Below are 22,475 nucleotides of genomic sequence, written 5' to 3' on the forward strand. Positions count from 1 at the left end.
TATTATTATTATTATGTATTTATTGGTCAAGTTCAAGTCTTAAGCTTGTTATTTTGCAGTCATTTTAAGTTCCTTATTGACTAAACGTCAGTTCAGTCAGTATTTTTTGCTTTTGTCTGAGTCAGCACATTATGTCTGACTATGAAAGGTTACTTTTCAGCTCTCCATTTTGGAAAATGACTCACTTTTCATTTTCCCTTTTTATTGTTCCCGTTTCAGGAAATAAACGCAAAGCTGTAGGTTGGACAGAATAACTGGACCTAATACAATTACATACCAATATAATTCAGTAGACACTAACTACACCAATATTTGCTGCTTTAAAAAGTACCATAGAAGACATTCAATGTTTTTCCCTGGAAAAGTCGGAATAGAAATTGAGCATTTGGAGCTTCATATGTGTAATGGTAATTGCAGGCCTTATTATATTGCAGCGTTCTGGTTGTTCTGGGGAGCCCCTGTAGCACTTACAGCTTTTGGTCATGCAGATTAATGAATTGAGCCTCAAAAATAATCCGTCAGCACACGACAGAAAAATTTAGCCTTTCTACATCTGACACACTGCCTTTCATTGTGATGTCTCCTTTACATTTTCTTTGTGTCCTGACAAAGTGGCCACAGATACATGCTGGTTTTGTGAAGACATTTCCTTCCTCCTTTAAGTGTGTTTTAATAGTGTTGTATGACTACTTACACATGTGCGTCGTCACATTGCAAACAAACTTAACCAAACTTTCCTCTTGTTTTGAACAGGTTATTTTCCTGGATGACAGAGTCTCATCCTTCATACAGATCCGTGGGTCCATTCCTCTTTTCTGGGAGCAGCCAGGAATCCAGGTAATGAAAACTAAATCAATCCCATGAAGCCAGCCTAGAATTGTGAATGTGAGGTTTTCATATATTCAGCCACATTATATGAAAATCATAAAACAGCCCTCATGTTTGTATAGAAGTCCTGACCATTTTGTAAATGCTGCTGTTTTAGATAAGGCTCAGTCAGTCGATTGCACGGTGTAAGTGTACTTAACATACACTGAACTCTGGTGAAGCCTATGTGGAGCTCTTGCAAAATAGGAAATGGATATCTTAACCCTATTTTTTAACACATTTTGTCCACGCTGTGTTCAGAAAAAGTCCATTAAGGGTGTTTTGTTGCAACTGAATGAGAATCGGCACCCTAAACAGCTGGATGAGAACCCCCACCTGGTATAACCTTTAATTTTTTGTTCTGGCTCTTGTGGTGTTGGCGCTTTCATCCTGCAGATAGGGGTTCCTCTGTGCAGTGTCAAAGGCCAGGGGTTAAAACTAAGATACCTGTCATTTTTGAGATTTAAAAGCAGGAGCTAGGTTCATCCATTAAGCACACACCATAAACAACATTATTGGGATTCTCCTGCCCTTGACCTTACATTGCACAGACTGGTGGATAAGATCAGACGTGAGGGAGTAATGATAGATGTAGTGGTTGGTAAAGGGCGTTTTTCTGTTTTCCTCAGCTCCCAGACTTCTTTGGTCAGGTGAGAGCCTGGTCTGAAAACATCCCATAGCCACTTCCCTTTAACTTATTCAGAAGATATTCCCCAGGCAACTGGATAGGTGTTAATTGATAATATGGGGGGAAAAAATAGCTGTTAAATTTCTTAGACAACCAAGAGAAGCCAAGACTATATTAGTCACCTATTCAAGGTCTATGGTTTGGTCAAAACAGAGGGTAGTGGGCTCGGGGTTGTTTTCAGACAAAACTGTAGTCCTCCTGCTTTTAAATCACTGTTTTAGCTCTTAGTCCCCTCTACTGATTGTTGCTTTATAGGCTTATTTTCTCCTCCCCTTACCCTGTAATTCATTCCCTGAGCAGGAAGGATAGTTTCGGTTTTGTCCAGAAGAAGAGTTACTGATCTTTCTACTGTTTACATTAGAAATAGTTGTGTCTCTGAATCATACTTTTAGTGTAGTATCATAAAACCCTACTGGGTAAGATGTAAATCGGTAAATTTGTCAGGATCCCTCTTAACTGATTAGTTGTTAGAATCCTGGTTGATGACAAAATCTTAGTTAATTACTTAGTTACTTGGTTGTTTGGGGGAAATAGTCCTTAGTGGAATTAGTAAAGAGAAAATGGTCCTGTGTGGTATTACAGTTATATTCACAAAAATGCTTTACTTACTTGAATAAGAACACAAGTTCCAGAAAACCTTCTAAATGATTCAAATATTGACTCAATCAATTACAGATTCAAACATCTGATGAATTAGTTGCGGAAACTCTATGATTAATAGTCAACTGACAGTTGAAGACAAACCTAGTAAGTAAAATGAAACATGTAACCTTTTAAATATATTGTGGATTATTTTAGTAGTATAGAACTGTCAGACGTGAGTTAAAAGGGTGATTTGCAATTACACTCCAAGTGTTATCTGTTGAGGTAGAGTAAAATGTGAAGAGGTTTCGGTCTGAGGTGTACAGCTGTAACCTGAGTCCTTTTCAGATGCCATCTGAGGAAGTTATTAAATATGCATAGGAGAGACCTTAACAACAGTAGCGAGAGGAAGGAATGACAAAATGGCAGCAGCATTGAGCAAAATGTCTCGCCCTGCCAAACACAGGCCTAGTCCAAATAGACGCAGATGAATACAAAGCAAAGGAAAAGATTAGCAGGTGGTGCAAAGAAAATTTGAAACTAGAATTGTATGAACACAGAGTCAAAGTTAAAGTGCACTCAGGAGATCCCAATAATGTTCACAGAGACACTGCAGTGGGAATGATGATTGGCTGGTTTAGACTTAGGATGTGTGTATGCTGCTTGTGACCTGAATTGAGTGACCAGTAAAAGGAAGAAGAGGCAGAAACTGAACAGTGCAGAAGGGATGATGACCTTAGATTCTTTTTTCTTTTCAGTTAATGAGAAGCTATTAAAGACAGTGAAAGAGTTTGAAAAGCAAGAGAAGATGAATAAAAGTAGGGAATGTTGCGTAAAGGCACATATGAGTAGGGAACAACAAGTAAGGACCTGCGGTGCAGGGTGAGTAGATTTCCGACAGAGCCACCGTGCGAGCGTCCTGTTAAGGTGTGGTCATGTGTGGTCATGCCTGCCTTTCCTCCTCTGTAAGGCTCTTTGGTGCCAGTGTGTTCTCAAAATAAGAGAGAATGAAGGAGAATTGGTGAGACCAAAAGCAAGCAAGAAACATTTTGATTAAAAGTTCCTAATAAAGGTGTTGGATGAATGACAGGCAACAAGATTCCTCTGCTGCTTAGTGTCTTTGTCTCTGTATGAGCAAATCTCCCTATGCTTCCCCTGTGTTACCATTGTCCTATGCCATTTTTTTTGCCACTTTAAAGGTCTTTTTTCCACCGTTCAATGTTATCCAAAATATATATCCGAACTTCATTCTTCACTCCCAAAATTTTCTGGACATCTGCATCATGTGTGTTCGTGCAACCTTCCTTTTAAAGGATTTGATATTAAGTAAAAGGGACACTGTGACTTGTGTCTTTTTTGTCTTTTTCTCGCTGTCTCTGCATGTAGGTTGGCTCTCATCGTGTCAAACTCTCAAGGGGATTTGAGGCAAATGCACCAGCATTCGAAAGGTAATTAAAATGTTTTATATAGTGTTTAGTGTATACACGTGTGTCTGCAGCAGTTTTTAGCAGCTTTATCTGGCCTCCAACAGATTAACAGAGGAGACACCATAATGCTATGTCTCCTGCAGTTACTGCCCAAGCCACAGTAGAGGAAAGCTCTCCAGACTCTTGAAGGGGGAGATGTTAATTGAAGTGTGTCCTCAGAGGCCGGTTTATTGCAGGGAACAGAGAGGGTACATTAGTAGCCTTTGATTAGCTGTCAACGTTAATAACCTTATTTTATATTATTTGCAGACAGTTTCTTTGCAAAAGTACTTTCTTGACTTTTTGCACATCTCTTCTGGAAGTTAAATTGTTTTACAGCACATGCAATTAAAATTGTGCATATGTGTATTAAAGCTTTTTATATCTCAGCATTAAACAATAAATAGTATTTAAAGTCTTCACTTATGCATGGCATTCAAATCCAGAGACTATTCTATCTTTTTCTGCCAATCGTGTCTTCTCAGTAGTTGTATCCTTCCAAATTCTACTCTGAAAGTTGCAAAAAATAGCTATGCTGCCGCTATGGAGTGGGTCTTTGATTACTCATTTTTTCTTTACTGGCAGTAAATTGTGGAGGCAAGGTGGGCAGCGACGAATGTGAGCCTTCTAAGAATCATCCACATTTTTATCTAATTCCAGTCGCATTTGTCTTGTTTCCTTTGTTTTTAGAAAGTAGCTCAATATTTGCAAGTATCGCAATATAATTTTAACTGTAAATGCTCACAAAACTGATACCGAAAGATTGATTTATATACAATATACAATTTTTTTGGCATCATAAACATGAAGTCTGTGATGATAACCCTAACCCTCATTATGTCTTAAACATTAAATTCCTAAAACCAATTCATTTAAATCCTAATTTTGCACCTTTTATGGACATTTTCTTTGTCCTTTGTTTCCCCTGTCTACAGACACATTACATGTGCAGGGTCAGCAACAGAGCAGCATATTTTAAAGTTGCTAGTTTACTTAAGGAAGGTTCAGTTAGATGGATTACCACAGGGACGAAACCCAGGCTCTCTAGGGGGAAGATTAGTCTCAGAGCAGTGATGCCGTTCACCAGTTCAAGGCAACATGTTGCTAGAAAGCTATCAAGACCACCAGTGGATCTTTAATTTCTTAAAGATCAACATCTTGGACTTTAGAGGATGGACTCAGATGGGCTGAGCTCAGTATTATTGTCAAGTTTTTCCTTTGCTTATTGGCATCTTGAGAATGCCAAGAGAAGGATGACAGATGGTACACCATTTGTATTTTGGAACTAATTTAGTCATTTTTTCACCTTAAGTAGTTGGCAGTGCAGCTAGTCTTTCTCAATATCTGCCCAGATCAGGACTTGTGACTCATCCTGTGTAATATCTAGTTAGTTTTCAGCAGTGAATGTCTCTGTTGAAATTCCTAAGATAGTATAAGGTCGACAATAACATCTTTTTATAAACACGGTAACGGTAGCAGAGTGTAGTCTATGTCTGCTTTTCTCTCCCCTGGATGGTGCTGCCATTTCATCCATCTACAATATATTAAACCAAAATAATTTGCATGTCTTGACCATATGTGTGCAACAGTTAAAAAAAATCAGTAGTTCAGTAGTTTTATAGTCCTGGGTGATAAACATTGTATAGTGTATTATATGCTGCTGATTGGTGAATCTTGTGTGTATTCATCAAGCTTAAGCATTAGTAAAGAGCATGAAGGTGTTGCACGAAGGTATATTAAATGCTGATATTTGTACACCATTAGTCCTGTGACGTTATTTTAGACCTTAACAAGGCTTATTATATATATATATATATATATGTCTGTGTGTTGTCCAGGCACTTCACTGCACTGCGGAGGTTGTATGGTAAACAGGTGATCATCAACCTGCTTGGGAGTAAGGAAGGGGAACACATGCTCAGCAAAGCATTTCAGGTGAGAGGAACCATTCTCTGTCCACTCAGTGATTTGTTCTGCAAGAGGTTTATCTGGTGCTCCTAGCAACACAGACTTTGACCAATAAACACTGGCAAATGATGTGTATCACAACAGATGCTGCCTTGTTGTGTAAACCCACACAGGAATTCTTTCTTATCCCAATTACTGTATGTTGAAATCTTGTCAGGTCAAGGTATAAATATCCGAGTAGGCCATAGCTGGAAATGTTGGCTCTTCAGGTGAGGAGTCGAGTGCAATAACACAAAAAATGATAAAAAATAATAAGCTGGACCACACAGCTTATTATTTTTTATCATTTTTTGTTGTTGTTGACATCTAGTGCGTGCTAGGTAGCATAGTGAGTGTCAGTCATTTCTAAAGAAGAAGCAAAGTCAATAGCATTGCCAGCTATCGACTGAGCCCTAGTTTATAAAACCTGACTTGCATGATTACAATGAAAGATTTCCTTAGAGTCCAGGTCAGGTACGAGCGACACACCTTGCGTGCGTAGCATTTTTGCATTTAGTTTGAATTTTTGGTAATAAGTCCTCTCACTCACTCACTCTCACTCACTCACTCACTCACTCACTCAGTCACTCACTCACACTCACACTCACTCATTCTCTCTCTCTCTCACTCCTCAGAGTCACCTGAAGGCATCAGAGCATGCAACAGCAGTGAAAATGGTGAACTTCGACTACCATCAAAATGTGAAAGGAGGCAAGGCAGACAAACTCCACAGTGTCCTCAAACCCTACCTCAACAAGTTCATAGAAGAGTGTGGGTTCTTCTACTACTCGGGAGAGACGGGAATCGCAAGGTGAGGAACCAATACAAACCTGTATAAAGTAGTGTTGAATTTTATTTTTGGTATTGCCTCTAAACATTATAACATGCGTTTTAGGACTCAGGGTGGGACCATTAGGACCAACTGCCTGGACTGTCTGGATAGAACCAACAGTGTCCAGGCCTTTTTTGCCCTTGAGGTCTGACAGTGTTTTATTTTTTTTGTTATAAAATTGCAATTGCATTTCTGCTGTCCTTTATTTTTAAGTGATGATGCTTTTAATCTAACCCCCCCTATTCCTCACCATACCAGATGCTGCCAAAGCAGCTGGAGGAAATGGGTCTGACAGAGAAACCCCAGCTGGTGGCCAGGTTCCAGGAGGTTTTTAGGACTATGTGGTCTGCCAATGGAGACTCCGTCAGTAAGATCTACGCGGGCACCGGTGCCCTGGATGGCAAGGCCAAGGTACACAATATGGACACACTAAACACACACAAATACACAAGTTCTGTTTAACTGTTTAACCATTGAGGCAAAAGTGTATCTGCATCTGATACTGTCCTAAGGGTTACTTATGGTATAGCTCAGCCCCTAACAATGCCATCCAATTTTTTTATTCTAGCTGAGGACATGAAATAGTGAATAACAGCATTTTATTGAAGCAAATTCAGCAAACTTTGGTACTGAATGTGCCGTATCTGTGTCGTATTAGATCTTTGCAGATGGTGGACATTTAATTGGCAACTCTTGAATAGACCTGATCCTGATAAACACTCTCCTTACTTGTGACCAGTTTAGCTCAGATAGAGTATGCTAACAGCAGTCTGTTATGTGAAATAATAGAAGAGGAAACACTAATGGCACAAGTTCTACCACTGTACAATAAATGCAGAAACCCTGTACTGTATGTATCTACTTTGGACTGGATATTCAACTATAAATGGCACATTAAAAACATTAGAATGGCTTTTCGTGCATACAGTGACAGAATTCTGCATGAGTAGTCTGTCCTCTCTGTGTGTAGAGCTGTGTGCTTCTGTTTCTTAACTCTTGTGTGCTATCTCTTACTGCTCTCATCTGGACCTCTCTACCTTTGTGGTAAGTTAAAAGCCAGTTGATGTCGTTTTTGAGCTGTGGGTCTACTTCTGGTGGATTATTGATTTCAGTGTCTGTGGGTTAAATGGTGATGATGAGGATGGAAGAGGTGGTACCTCCTTAAATAAAACTTGATTTTATTCCCCTTGAGGTATCTTGGTGATGCATACCGTCCTCACCTGGCTACCTCTAGAAAGATCCACGGAGATCTCTGATCTACAGAAATTCATTTAAAAAGAAAACAAAGACAAAGTACCCATTGTACTGGCTTGTTGAATGATCATTTTCTTATGACCGTCTTACAGTTTCCGATCATAGTCTAAATGATCTGGCAACGTCTGCTCTTTTGATTGGATATACCTGGAGGAATCGATTAAAATGATCGCCATGTGGCATTAAATCAGTCGCACATCAATCAGTGAAATTTGTTGCACCTTGTGAAGCAGTTGTGATCCTTCCTGGTCAGTTTAAAAAAAAAAAAAAAAAATCTGCCTTACTTGGATCTCTCTGATGTGTTTCTACTTTTCTTCTCTTCCATGGTTGGAGTGGGAAGTACAGACATGTTTTTACACCAAGTGAGAGTATAGCTAATAATTAAAGTGGTTAAATCTAATTGTTTTTATTTCTGTGTGTGTGATTGTAGGCGGGGAAGCTTAAAGATGGAGCACGTTCTGTGACAAGGACCATCCAGAACAACTTCTTTGACAGTTCTAAGCAGGAGGCTATAGACATCCTGAGGCTGGGCTCCACGCTTAACAGTGATTTGGCTGACAAAGCTCGGGCCTTGCTCACCACTTCCAGTCTTTACGGTAATCCTTTACTCTAATATGACGTATTATTTTATTGAGTCAACAGATCACGTCTTGCCTAAAATGTACTCATAAAAAGTGTAACAAATACTGTCTTTGCTCCATATTATATGTTGCAACTTCCATTATTTTTATTATTACTATATTTAAGAATATCATTTCTGCTCCACCAGGGGGGGATTGTTTGAATATTTTGACGAGTTTTGACCTGTATCCATTGTTGCCCTGTTAGCCAGAAGCTACTCTGCACAATAGAAGGGTTTGTCTGCTCTGTGTCAAGTAGGCAGGGTAATCTCCATATGTCAGCTCTCTGTCCCAGTTAGATTAATACTGACCAACTGCTCTGCTAGCATTATCTGTTAAAGCACTGGTTAACCCGCCCTTCTCTCCCTTCTCTCCCTCCTGCTCTTGCACACAATCTTAGTCACTGAGCCCGTCTTACAATCAGGTATAGTAACTGACAGACTGCCCCCAGTTGGATGGATCTTTTCATCCCATCACATAGTTGTCCTATCATTTGTGTTTGCTACTCATTATTGTTCATTCATTTATAATCTAATGTTGGTTGTGGTTTAACCGTCTGTCTCTTGCATATCAGTAGGATTTTGCAATAGTGACTAAAAGAAAGTGGTTGCCGATTTTCAAAATTAAATTCGACATCGCTTTGAGTGGACCTTTACAGACAGAAATCAACCACTACCAATGCTGATTATTTGAATGTTATTTGTATTTGAGAAAAAGTCCGGTTTTTATCCTATCTCCCATGCCTCATGTTTAAGAACATTGTTTCAGCCTTCCTCTGTTGTATTTGGATGTCCTATTGGTTTTGTTGGTTTTGATTGGCGTTTTCCTATTTTTGTTTCGTTTCCCTGTATGCCACCCTTCCTGCAGACGCACATTCAACCATTTTACACTCTAATCCTTCTCTCCTCCCCCCTGCAGCCTCCCCAAGAGTATTGCTGGGAATGTGTCAAAACTTCCATAAATACACGAGGCCCAAGCAGATCCGGGTGTGTGTCGGCACCTGGAATGTCAATGGGGGTAAACAGTTTCGCAGCATTGCGTTCCGCAACCAGACGCTCAATGATTGGTTGTTGGATGCTCCAAAGAAGGCAGGGCATCCTGAGTTCCAGGGTATGTTGTGTTTATTTATCTGCACTCAAGGGTGGTAGATGTCATCTCTGTAAATGATCTTTCTGAGGGCTGCTCTAATTTGTTAGGTTAAAGGAGTAGTTTAATGTTTTGGTAAATATGCTTATTCACTTTCTTTCTGAAAAAGATCACTCTCATGTCTGTATGCTTAATATGAAGCTACAGCCAGCAGCCGATTAACTTAAACTGGAAACAGGTAGTCTGGCTTGAAGGTACCAAAATCTACTTGTCAACACCTCAATAACTCACTCTTTAACACAGTTTATTTAATACATAAAGGGGGAAAAAAAGTTTAAAAACAACCCGTTGTTGTAGGTTAAAGTAAGTTATATGTTATGTTATGTGCTGGAACTTTAGTGACTCTCTGGTTGCCTCACAGTAAAGGGACTTTAGAAGTCACTGATATAGATATAACTGTATGAGAGTGGTATCCATGTTCACTTCTTAATCAAGAAAGCATATTTTCTAAAATGTCAAACTGTTTTTTTAATAATTTAATGTGTTGATAGTTTGAAGGGTGACTTAGAAAATGTGGACAGAAAAAAAGTTAGCTAAATAGTCAACCACAGCTGACATTGTTCATACTGAGCATTTGGGTATTGAATGCTTTTACTTGTAAACAAGAGGAATCATAAGAAAGATTTAAAATAAAAAACATTTGATATCCTATAACTTGGTATTACTGTCATAATATTGGCTAGTTTGTTTATAGGTTAGCAGAACATTCTACTAATTACTGTCATTGTAGTCATCATTTGGCCAGATACTTGTGTTGAACATTGTGTAATATTTCTCTTTGCAGACAGCAAAGCCAACCCTATAGATATCTTTGCCATCGGTTTTGAGGAAATGGTTGAACTGAATGCTGGCAACATTGTCAGTGCCAGGTAGGTGTGCAAGATTCTAAGCCTGAGACAACTAAATTGTCATTTTCATCCACAAAGTCCTGAATTGGCTCTTGACATTAATAAAATGTTAATATTCCCTCTGACTCACTTTGTTTTTGGCTCGTCTGGGTGTTTTTTGTTTGTTTGTTTTTTTCTTTTCCTTTTTCTGCACTGACGCATCTTTCCGTTCTCGTCTCAGCACCACTAACCAGAAACTTTGGGCAGCCGAGCTCCAAAAAAACATATCACGAGACCACAAGTACGTGCTGCTTGCTTCAGAGCAGCTGGTGGGGGTGTGTCTGTTTGTTTTCATCCGCCCCCAGCATGCGCCCTTCATCAGGTAAAAAATGTAAACATTCTCATTAGACACTTATCGAATTGCACTATAAATTATAGGTATGGTAACAGATTGCCATTCAATATGCTTTCCAGGGATGTTGCCGTCGATACTGTAAAAACTGGAATGGGCGGGGCTACAGGCAATAAAGGTGGTGTGGCCATCCGCCTGCTGTTCCATACCACCAGCATCTGCTTCGTCTGCTCCCACTTTGCTGCTGGCCAGTCACAAGTAAAAGAGAGGAACGATGACTACAATGAGATCACACGCAGACTCACCTTCCCCATGGTAATAACCATTACATTAACAAATGAATTTTAAAACACATTTTTGCGTAACTTAAGCATAACCACATCCATCTTCTCCTCGCCAGGGTCGTCTGCTATACTCGCATGACTACGTTTTCTGGTGTGGAGACTTTAACTATCGAATCAGCCTGCCCAACGAGGAAGTAAAAGACCTTATCAGACAGCAGAACTGGGATGCCTTGACAGCTGGGGACCAGTTGTTGGACCAGAAGAATGCTGGTTTGGTATGATGTACAGCACACGTGCATGTCTACAGCACTAATGACTTTCACTTCCTCTCAACAGATTTTATAGCCCTTACTAATCTAGAAATATCTTCAACAGGTTTTCCGAGGTTTCATTGAGGGGAAGTTAGATTTTGCCCCCACCTATAAATATGACCTCTTCTCTGAAGATTATGACACCAGTGAGAAATGCCGCACACCAGCTTGGACTGACCGCATACTCTGGAAGAGGAGGAAGTGGAACTTTGACAAAACAGGTAAGATGCAGAGCCACTGCAGATAAGTCTTACCACACCCAAATGATTTCCTTCCTTTCTATCTCAGTACAACATTACAACACTGGCAAAAAATATGTTTGTAGGTCTATCTTGCTATCCTGCCTTGCTTCTTCTTCTTCTGTTCTGTACTTGCATATGACAGAATAACTGAAAGAATGCTTTATCTGTTTGTCTGCCTTTGCAATGATATGCATTTGTGCATGCTTTGCAGCTGAGGAGATGAATGTAGTCGGGGCAACGTCTACATCTGGGGAGAATGAGGAAGATCCAGAGAACCCCTGGAGCCCTGGGATTTTGAAGTACTATGGCAGGGCTGAGCTTAAGACCTCGGACCACAGGTAAGTAACAAGATATATCTGTAAGATTGGAGTGAATAAATGACATGTTTATCCCCACTGAAGTATATGACGATAATTTAAGCGGAACCGACTGATAACTAGGCATGGTCCTGATACCAGAAATGTAGTCAACTCTCTCTAATCTTGTCGATCTTGTTGATCTTGTTGATCTTGTCGATCTTGTCGATCTTGTCAATCTTGTCTTATCGCTGTCTAGGAGGAGTTTCTCTCTCCTAAGTGCCCTGCAGTGTGTATTTTCCTCGTCTGTACATCTTTTGCACGGATTACATTAATAAATTACTCCTATTTGCTTTTTGTTCGCAAATAAGAGTACAGCCTACAGCTCTCCACCACTCTGTCTCATCGCCGGACCAGGAGTTCAGCCCGGCCTGCGGGGTGTTTCGTTGCAGGCGGGGCTAAACTCACCTGCACACACACATAGCACAGCGAAAGAGACACTTAAAACAGAGTTGATGACAGAGCACTGTGCACAAAAGTTTTGTCTGTACAGCTGCACTAGTTTTCAGAATTTTGGTATCAACTTGGTACCTAAGTATCGGTCTCGTGATATACCTACTGATAACATAGACTCTGAAATATACTGTTACAATGGTGCAAACAAATATATGGCATTTCTCTTGAATCAAACATCCCCAGCCTCAATGTCTCCTATCCTCCTCCTAGGCCTGTGGTAGCGATAATGGATGTGGACATTCTGGAGGTCGACCCTGAGGCTCGGCACCAGGTCTACAAAGATGTCATTGCCCTTCAGGGGCCTCCAGATGGCACCATCCTGGTGTCACTCTGCTCCTCCGGCCCTGAAGACTACTTTGACGATGCACTCATAGACGAGCTGCTGGACAAGTTTACTCAGTTTGGAGAGGTCATCCTCATCAGGTGAGCCTCACATCCCCTACACAGACTGACATGCATCACTTTCAGACAGCTGGACTGCATCGACGGTGTACTTGTTTATGCAGGTTTGTTGAGGAGAAGATGTGGGTGACCTTCCTGGAAGGGTACTCTGCTCTTGCTGCTCTGTCTCTCAGCGCTTCCACTGTAAGTCGTCACTGATTGTATTAATTACTTTTAAGCTGTAAAAATGCTCCTCCGAGTCTAAACATTAAAAATACAAAATGTGTATCCATCTTTGTTGTTGAAACTCAATTTGAATCACCCCTGTGCTACATTTGTGTGTCTCAAACACAACAGAAATAGCGTTTCTGTATGACTCTTTCATCAGTTGTGTACCTGGCAACCAATGTCTCTTGGGTACATTGTAGGTCCTTGGCAAGATGATTGACATCCGTCTGAAGAGTCCAGGCTGGATCAAGAGTTTGGAGGAGGAGATGAGCGTAGAGAGGATCTGTGGAAGCATCCCCACCTCGGCCAGCTCCACCCTGCTTGCTGAGGACACGGACATGGGCGACGATGATTATGATATGGAAGGTGCGGAGTGACAGCCAAGCAATCCCGATCCTTATCCTCAATAATATGAATGCCAATTTATGTATGTGTTTATGTCTTCTGTACCAGGTGATGTGGACGATGAGGTGGAGGAGATCCTTCCCCAGCACCTGCAGCCTGGCGCAGGCTCCGGCCCCGGATCCTCCCCTCTCCCCTCACCCCGCAGTAGCCCCTGTCACTCCCCCACCCACGGAGAACCTGCAGCCCCCAGCAGGCCTAGTCGTTCACAACCCTCCCGACCATCACAAGGTAAATGTAGCATGACACACACAGGGGAATCAGGTTGCTGAAGGTACAATCCAATCATCTGCTCAGAATCCAGTCCCTGCCTGCTGGAATATAAACTGTAATTTTGTTCTGTTTGTAATACATTGAAGCAGATTTAAGTCCATCATCATTGGGGACAGAATTTCCAGGTAAAAAGGACTGTGTTGAATTAATCTATGTTAGAATTAGATGTGTTAGGAGGCTTGTGGTGTGTCTTATAGTAAACTACTTGTTTCCTTTTGAAACATGTTTTCTAATGCAGTATGAAAATGTGTGCAGTGTTTGCTTAATATTTTCTTTGGTCTAAATGGTCTGAAACACTGAATCACAGAGTTTGTCGGTTTGATTTTCAGAAATGGGGCACATGCCTTGATAAGTGTTTGACCAGTGTGATTTGAAAGAAAAAAAACATTTTTTTTTTTTTTACTTTTTAAGGTATGGGTAATGTTTTTTTCCAAATAAATGTAGGGTAGTCACAATTGTTTGGAAACAAGTTTGAAAGGCAAAAAGTTTAAATCACTCTCTTTTCATGTATACATTTGCACCTCTTCTATTTATTTATTTTTCCTTCCAGGGCCTCCTGTCGACTTCCAGCCTGGTGCCCCCACATCTCAAAGCATGGAGCCCAAGCGCCAACCTCCCCCTCGTCCCAACGCCCCCCCACCCAGACCAGCACCCCCTCAACGCCCACCACCACCTTCAGGTAAAGTATCATACTTAACCTTCTTGTATACAGTTGATTAAAGCTTGAATCACAGAAATATAGCCTGCATCCTTAGTCCACTGGAAGTGTGGAGATTTGGTTTTTCAGCATGGTACAGTGTGAGAGACTTTAGGCAGATGTTAACATTTTCACCTTTATCCCACTTCTTCGCCTCATTCCTGAAGGAGGCATGAGCCCTCTGCCAGTTAGAAGGGACTCTGCAGGTAAAGTGATTGCTATGTTTATGTGCTTACATTGCTGCAGCATTTAAACTAGCGGCTGCTGTTTTCCATCAGACGCTACACACAGAGAAGCACATTGCATTAGTGCTGATCGAGTAAAAATTCAGTGAAACATATAGCTAACCATTTATAGAGGCACACCTGAGCATGTAAAACCTGGCTTCATATATGACTACTGACAGTTTTACGGCTGTAAATCAGACCATGTCTTGGCTCTTCCTTTTGACTCAGCACTGCACAGTCAGCTCACAAATTTGATCTAGCTCATTGAGGAACATTCAACCCAACAGGCATTTGCTTAGGACTGTGACATTGTCACCGGGCTTGGGTTTAGCTTTAGCTTTTAAACTTAAAATGTTAAAACATGGGATCTTGCCAAAACTATCCACCCAAATTGGTCTCACAGTAATCTGCCATTTTAGAGGAACAACTCTAAGATTAGGTACGTGTTCTTGAGGTTTTTGTCTTGAGAGGTGGTGTAGGACCACTTAGGTGAAGTTCAAAATGAAGTGCTTCTTGTGCATTGTGTAATCCCTCCCCATAATATGTGATTTTGGTGGATGTAAATTCCTATACAGAAAATGTGGCTTGCCTTTCAATAATATTTAGGACTATCCCTCTTCTGTGGTATATCTGTGAGCACTGTTAAAGTGTCCTAGACATTGTTGACCTTATTTGAGTGTATTTAATGTCCGAGTAGTAGTCCAGTTTTTTTTTATTTTTTTTTATTGTGCCATAAACACTGCAGCTAAAACCTTTCATTTTTAATCTGATGTTTTGATGTTCCCTGGTGTACTTTATTTTGAAAATATGTTTCCCCTCTTTGACTTTAAGACTGTGGCAGCCCACTGCTTTATAGGAGAGGCAGTGAAGGTAACTAATCAGGCAGCGTGTCTTTATATGTCATCTGATCCCTGTAGTCTTGCACCCAGTCATTGATGTTACTGATGCTTTTTTGACACTGATGGATCATTGTTGACCAATTAAGCATCAGTATGAGCCATCTTAGTCTTGTATGTGTACTTGAGAGAGATGTGTTTGGTAGCTTGTTGTTAGATAGGTGTTTAAACACAAAACTCTATTCTCTAGTGTTTTTGAGAATTGATACGTTATGACAGAACAAAATCCACCTTTTCTTATTCCCCTAGTGCCTACCTTGAAACTGTAGTGATTCTATAGATGTTCTGTGCTGCAAGGTTGAAGATGTATGTGTGTAAAGCATTCACGTTTTAGAATGTATAGCTTCTTAGCAGCAGCATCCATATTTGAAGCATTGTAGTCCACTAAGCTCATTGGTTTTGCTGATATTGAGCTTCAGTTGATTGTTGTTGCACAATCTATCAGTCTTCTGTAACTCCTCTGTAAAAAAATAGTCTCTAAGTTAAGACAGCATGTTTCTCACTCATAATTATTCACTGGAATCATGCATGTCAATATAGTAATAACTTTTATTTTGCTTTAAAAAAAAAAACAACAACACTAATAATACCTTTTTATTTGATTCCTTCAGTCTACATATTACGTGTATTATTTGAAAAGACATGGATGTAAACTGCAACTTTGACAGAGGCATACAAACACAAGGCAGTAATTCTAGTTTTTCATATTGTGCCACCAGCACTGCAGCTAAAATTTTTGTGTGTTTTTGGTGTACTTTATTTTGAAAATACTGTTTCCCCTCTTTCACTTTAAGACTGTGTTCCCAGCCCAATGCTCGGTAGGAGAGGCAGTGAAGGTAACTGGCCAGGCGATGTGTCCTTAAATGTCATCCGATCCCTGTAGTATTACACCTAGTCATCAATGTTATTGATGCTTTTTTGACATTGATGCATCACTTTTGACCAATTCTGCTCGGCCATCTTAGTCGTGTGTGTGTGTACATGAGAGAGATGTGTTTGGTAGCCTGCTTATTTAAATGCAAAATAAGTAGGGGAATGCAAAAACCAAGGAGGTTTAAGAGCTCGTGGGACCAAACACTCTCACAATTGCTGACTTTTCTGCCCCAAAGGCAGAATTTCTTCTTCTGCATTTCATACTCTGTGCTGGTTATAAATACATCCCTATAAATTAGTGCGGGGGCATGATTGGAGTCTAAAAGTAATATCACAAGAAAGACTCCCTTGAATCAGTCACTGACATTATCATCAGGAGGAATGAGGTTACACATATTGCAGAAGACTGTCTGACTCAAATGGTTACATAGTGAGGAATGGGACACCACAAGTGTGCACTCTTTCATTACGGACTAAAAGTGTATTGATCAGGTGATTATAGTCTTTTCATAAGTGGGGAGATAAAGTGAGTTGGTCTAGACTTAAAATGTTTTTATGCCAGTTGGCTACACTAATCCACTGTGATTAGTGTGAAAATCCACCTCTAGCAGGTAGATATTCAGACTCACAGCATCTCAGGCTTCACTGCTCTGCTGCATTATTCCCACCATAAGCTAGTGCTTCTTATAAAGTGTTGTCATTTGGAACACTTGCTCCGTGTGACCACTTTTTGTAACAGTAATGTGGTTTGGTTTCCTTTGTGCTGCAAAGGACCTAAAAGCCCCGCTCTTCCTCGACCCGATGCTGCTGCAGGTGAGTGTCACAAAGCATGACGTAGCCTCACTTAGCATTAATGTAATCAGTGAAGGCAAAGGATTGTTCCTCCGTTATGTAGGCTTGTATTTTTCCCACGAAAGCCCATCTTTGTGCGGCGTTTGCTTGTACTTCCTGGGAGCGATACGGGGCCGAGATTACCCCGCTGTCTACTATAATCCTGTGTTATGTGTTTATGCCCTGACACAAATTAAGCCTGTCCCAGGGTAGAGGATAGAGTTTGGTTGCTTAGCCTATCGGTGACTTGGCCTGCCTTCACCTGACCCATTTGTATGGGGTGTGTGTGTGTGTGTGTGTGCGTGCATGATTAGCTGAATCCCTCTGTCACAGTAGGGGTGTGTGTGGTTAGCAGGGTTGACTTACGTTTGGTGACTTTATAGTGAAGTATTAAACAGAAGCCGACATCTAAGTCGCGTGGGAACATGTTCGCAGGCTCTGAGGAGGGGTTCACCATGAGAATAGTGACAGAAGAGGTGTATGTTTGCAAGCTGCGTAGTAAGCAGTTGGCTTGCAGAACAAGGCCTGTCTCTCCTCCAGACCTCCTGCAGCTAATAAGGAATAACTGAGTCATCATTAATAATGGAGTTAGCCATAGAGAATTTGGACTGTCATAGGTTGGGGTGTGCCTGGTGTATTCCTTACATCTCTCCTTAGGGGACACATGATAAATATAGAATATGGAGACATATTTTTGTTGCTAATGTAGTTGGTTTGTCTGTTTTAACTCTTTCAGGTCGAGGACAGGCTGGAGGTGCTCCCAGACCAGTGAGTTTACAGCCCTGATTATTCCTATTTCTTTCACTGATGTTTAAACAAGTTGTTAACTCCTCCCTATTCCTCATTCCCTCTTCATCGTCCAGAATATCCCTCCTCGAGCTGGGGTAATCAGTATGCCCCCTCAGTCTCGCCCACCACATCCGTCTCACCCTGGAGCACCCAGACCCATCCCAGAGGTGCATCCTGGGGCCCCTCGGCCCATCCCAGACACCCACCCCGGAGCCCCAAGACCTGTGCCCAGTGCACTGGCTAAACCGACTGACTTGCCTCTGGGTAAGGACGTGTGTTTTCAGAGGACAATATACTCAATTATTGACACTAGGATCTTATTAATATGATCCAGTAATTAAAATGTAACTCTGTTCTGTTTCCTCCCTCAGGTCCCCCTCTCTCAGGACCACCTCCTACAGAGCTTGCTGCAGCGAGACCCCAGGTTCCATCACCCATGCAGGCACCCATGCAACCCCAACAAGCTGCCCCTTCAGTTCAGTCCCAACTCCCACCACCGATGCAGCCCACACTTCCAGCTCCACTCCAGCCGCAGCAGGCTGCAGCTCCTAAAGCAGGGTACCCTCCTGCCGCTGCCGCTGCTCCTCTTGCTGGGCCTCCACAGGGTCTAGCCTCTCCTAAACCCCCACCACGTTCCCGCTCCTCTCACGCTCTGCCACCTGAAGCTGCCAAGGCTGAGACAGCCCCAGCTGCGCAGGTTGGTGCCAACTTCCTTTTCATTAGATTATTGGAATTTCAGCAACTGTGCAGAACACCACCATAATTATCTACACTGAGATGTTGCTGCTTGCTTGTAGTTTAATCATGTACTGAAGATTGTTGCTCAAATTCTGCCTGTTAGACTGCTAAATTATGATAATTGCAGGAGGTGGAAACTGCGACAATAAGTAGATAGCTTCTTTCTGCTCCTTTGTTTCACATCAGATGAGTTTAGTTGTCTGTGTCATTCTTCCTGCTTTTGTCTCTCTGATACATTTGTCTCTCTCTCACAAGCTGGAGAAGCCCTCAGGGTGACAGGTACTTGATGTTAAACCACCTCTTTGTCTCATCCTCCATAGCACAACAGTCCTCTGCTCTGATGTTGTTACCTCTCATACATTACACCCAGTAACCTCCTCCTGTCTCATTTTGAAATTGATATTCCTTCCTTTTACATCTCCTCCTAAGTTGTTTTTAACCTTTAGTCCACTGCAAGGTCATGCATTGTTTTGTGCTAGGCTCACAAAATGGAGAATTATTTTCTTTTTTTTGTCGGTCAACATATCAAATCATAAATGACACGAAAAACGGATGAAAATGTGATGTTTGTTGTTGGCCATTTTCCCCTCACTAGTCCTTTCATATCTGCTCACCGTGGATCAAGTCCTGGGAGTGAGCACATATGCAATGACCTCATAATTTGATTTGACATTTTGTCTAATTTGTATTACTTCATGTATTTGTTATAGAGTTGGTGATTGTGTGACGACTGTGATATACACACATAAGTTGTCAGCAGTAGTCAGTGTAATAAAACACAATATATGTTTGTAAATGTTTAAAGTTGGCCTGATTAAAGGTACCCTGTGGAGTTTTTGACCACAAGAGGCGTTAATGGATCAGTGTTCTGATGAGCGGGCCCCTTGTGTGCGTGTGTGTTGTGGGTGTGTTCTGTCATGGCATGCACCATGAAACATATGAAATACCTAGGATGTACGAACGTCCATAAATCATCTTATACTGTTGCTTGTTGTATCAGCTCGGTATCTCACTATTCTGTGTTATCTATCTATCTATCTATCTACTAATTCCACTGATGGCAGTTAGTGGTTGTAATTCACTAAGAAATATAGCAACTTTCAAAATAGTCAAAAATGCAGTCAATAGGTTTGTAAAGGATGCACACACTTGGTCAAAGTAAGAAAAACTGAATGAATATCTATAATTGTTTACAAGAAAGCTCCAAGGGGTATCTTTAATTCAAAAGCTTATGCTCCATTAGTTAGTAAAACACTCATAATATTAGCTCATGGTTCATATTTTCACACAGCGCTTGTTGTGACAGCTGAATGGCATTTTCCTTGTTCTGTTCCTCCTTTAGACCAATGGACTGAATGGAATCCAAAGAGAAGCACAATGGAAGCCTGACCCTTTCGACACACTTGCATCTGACCTCCTCTCCTCCTCCTCCTCCTCTCCCTGGCACACCACCCAGTCCCTGACCAGAGGCTCCTCTCTGCGTAAACCCCCCTCTGTTCCTGCGTTGTCCTCCAGCACTCTCCCTTCATCGTTCTCCCTCCAGTCCTCCGCTCTCTCAGATCTGCAGGCGCTTGATTCGTCCTCGTCCTCCTCGCTCTCCACCCCATCACCGTTCGCCTCCTCCCTGCTCCCGCCTCCCCCGGTCCCGTCCCGCAGTCGCTCGCAGGAGACGCTGCGTGCCTCCCCCGGGCCCTTCCCGACCGACCCGCTCCCTGCCCGACCCAGCAGCACCAATCCATTCACCGGCCCACTGGCGCAGCAGCAGCGCTCGCTCACACCGGACTTCAGCGTCCAGCATCCGGCCCCAACGTTAAACCTTCAGAGGACTATGTCTGCTCTTACTCAGCCGCTCATCCCCACCTCTGCTCCGACAGCAGCCTCCGCCGCTGCGCCCGCCTCCCAGTTGCAAAGGACCATGTCCCTGTTCGGACCATCACCCGCTCTCAGTCATACACCTGCTCCTCTGCTCCCCTTCATCCCTGACCCATCTCCTGCCCCCACCCCCGCCTTGCCTCTGGCCCCGCCCTCGTCCATTCCACCTGCCCTCGCGCCTCGTCGCCAGCCACCTCCCCCGGGAGGGAAACCAGCCCAGCAGTGGGTCACTTTCGATGATGATTTTCCTTCAACCAAAACACCACAAGCCCCCATCTTCCCTCCCAGTGCCCTGGTGTCCCAGACTCAGACTCTGCCTTCTCGCTCCGTGTTTGACTCAGAGCCTGACTGGTTATCCTCCGCCCCTTCAGTATTCCCAACCCTCCCTCCTCCCATTCCAACTAGAACGGTAACCAGTAACCCAAAGCTCCCATAGGGACCCGGTGACGACTGCTTCTTCTCTAGGGAGTCGACAGAAAGATAGGCTCATTCTTAATATGTAAAGGGCATATCCAGATATGTATATATCTATGATAAATGTGTATGTGTGTGTGTGTATTGTACAAAAGAAACAGTATTTAAGAAGTATAGACCAATCCCCTTCTGAATAAAAGGAAAGGATTTATATCTCAAGCAGAAACATGAGAAGTATGAGCCTAAACGTGTGTTCTAACTTCCAACCACAGAGATGTTTGCTTGTCCCCTGATATTAACATTTATTTTAATATGAATCGTTCTTTTATTTTTATTTATGGCAGCAAACATGTGCCTGTGTCTACAGTATATAGTTCTATAAAGTACATCTATACACACAAGTCGTGTGTGAAACCACCTGTGCAATAGCAAGACACGTCCGCGTGGCCGTGCAGTGCACTGCATTCGTCCGCAAGCTTTCACCTGTAACAGTGTTACCTTTGCATTTACATCGGCTGACACACTGCGGCTCAAATCCACCATTACGACTGATCTGTACATTGCAGCGTGATTTCTCAGTGTAGAGGGTAATCTTCCACTTTTTCAGTTTTGTCAGTTTAGATCTAGTAGAAAGCTATGCACTACAGGTTTTAAATTTGCCCTCAGTATTGCTGCAGTCTGCGGCAATCAGAGAATGACTTTAATTTGCAAAGAGTTTGTTGTGAGTCTTTTTTTTTCGGTTCTTTTGTGTCTAAGGGGTGCAAATTTAAAAAAGTGTTTTTGTGCGCTTACTTTTATCATGAATGTACTTTATGTCGCACTGGGTTTTGTCATTGCCTCGTCGCCGGCACCACAGTGTGAACATGTTCAGCACGAGTCAGTGTCATAGTCAGACCGTTCACTGCCGCAGCACTGATAGCTCTGTAATATCATCTCATCCACTCTCTCTCTACTCGGTCATCATTCTTTGTCTATGGGCTCGTACGCTTAGCTGAATATATATATATTTTGTAGCTCTATATCAAAACCTATACATAGTGATTATGTATAAATGTATGTTTTCAGTATGGAAACTACTCGCTAAATGTGCGTGTGTTTGTGATGACCGTATCAGTGGTTTGCACAATGTAACTGATATGCACTGAAATGTATGTGCTCTCTTGGTTGTATTCTTGTTGGTAGAGCGACAGAAACGAGAGCCTGCGGACTGAACATAGAGAGGGCTTTTTTTTTACCTTTCCACCTCTGTAGTGTTTTGATCCTTCTTGATTTATCCAAAGCATTTAACCATACTATTGTAAATTCAGAGAATGTGGCATATGCCTGTATACTTCTGTTCTCTTTAAGTACGAAGATGATGGACATGGCAGCAAAGACATGCCACACATAATAATAAATATATGAGGGCACTTTTTTTTTTTTAAACTTCAACTTTGGTTACTGCAAAAGTCATGCTTTTAATTTCTAAGGACATTTCCTCTAAATAATCTATTGATACTGTGGTGAGAAGTAATGTGTTGTGTTTGAGGTGCATATCGTCTGTTGTGGTGTTGTTGCGTGTTTGGATGTGAGTGTGTGTGTACAGAGTAAAGAATGGAATGCCAGAGCTTCCCCCCCCCCCCCC

The 22,475-nt window shown here is 41.9% G+C and overlaps 1 protein-coding gene across 4 annotated transcripts in view; it reads left to right on the forward strand.

The window, feature by feature from the left end:
- Positions 1-22,466, forward strand: part of synj1 (synaptojanin 1) — a 26,133-nt gene extending 3,667 nt beyond the window's left edge. Inside the window, exons 6-32 of one of the 4 annotated variants that reach the window (XM_035666008.1) lie at positions 754-837; positions 3,524-3,585; positions 5,442-5,538; positions 6,186-6,361; positions 6,446-6,527; positions 6,641-6,793; positions 8,067-8,232; positions 8,657-8,680; positions 9,175-9,366; positions 10,187-10,271; positions 10,471-10,611; positions 10,704-10,896; positions 10,982-11,140; positions 11,241-11,397; positions 11,630-11,756; positions 12,441-12,653; positions 12,737-12,815; positions 13,040-13,205; positions 13,293-13,472; positions 14,065-14,193; positions 14,379-14,417; positions 16,129-16,170; positions 16,979-17,020; positions 17,775-17,806; positions 17,902-18,091; positions 18,199-18,524; positions 19,908-22,466. In XM_035666008.1, coding sequence (XP_035521901.1) covers positions 754-837; positions 3,524-3,585; positions 5,442-5,538; positions 6,186-6,361; positions 6,446-6,527; positions 6,641-6,793; positions 8,067-8,232; positions 8,657-8,680; positions 9,175-9,366; positions 10,187-10,271; positions 10,471-10,611; positions 10,704-10,896; positions 10,982-11,140; positions 11,241-11,397; positions 11,630-11,756; positions 12,441-12,653; positions 12,737-12,815; positions 13,040-13,205; positions 13,293-13,472; positions 14,065-14,193; positions 14,379-14,417; positions 16,129-16,170; positions 16,979-17,020; positions 17,775-17,806; positions 17,902-18,091; positions 18,199-18,524; positions 19,908-20,873 — 4,302 coding nt within the window. In that variant the 3' untranslated portion in view covers positions 20,874-22,466. The remainder of the gene's footprint in view (positions 1-753; positions 838-3,523; positions 3,586-5,441; positions 5,539-6,185; positions 6,362-6,445; positions 6,528-6,640; positions 6,794-8,066; positions 8,233-8,656; positions 8,681-9,174; positions 9,367-10,186; positions 10,272-10,470; positions 10,612-10,703; positions 10,897-10,981; positions 11,141-11,240; positions 11,398-11,629; positions 11,757-12,440; positions 12,654-12,736; positions 12,816-13,039; positions 13,206-13,292; positions 13,473-14,064; positions 14,194-14,378; positions 14,418-16,128; positions 16,171-16,978; positions 17,021-17,774; positions 17,807-17,901; positions 18,092-18,198; positions 18,525-19,907) is intronic. The other 3 variants (XM_035666010.1, XM_035666009.1, XM_035666011.1) reach the window with 3 other exon arrangements.
- The last annotated feature ends 9 nt before the right edge of the window (positions 22,467-22,475 follow it).

This window comes from Morone saxatilis, unplaced genomic scaffold, assembly GCF_004916995.1.
Source record: "Morone saxatilis isolate NCDOM2014 unplaced genomic scaffold, NCSU_SB_2.0 Contig20, whole genome shotgun sequence".
In the NCBI taxonomy this organism is placed as follows: Eukaryota; Metazoa; Chordata; class Actinopteri; family Moronidae; genus Morone; species Morone saxatilis.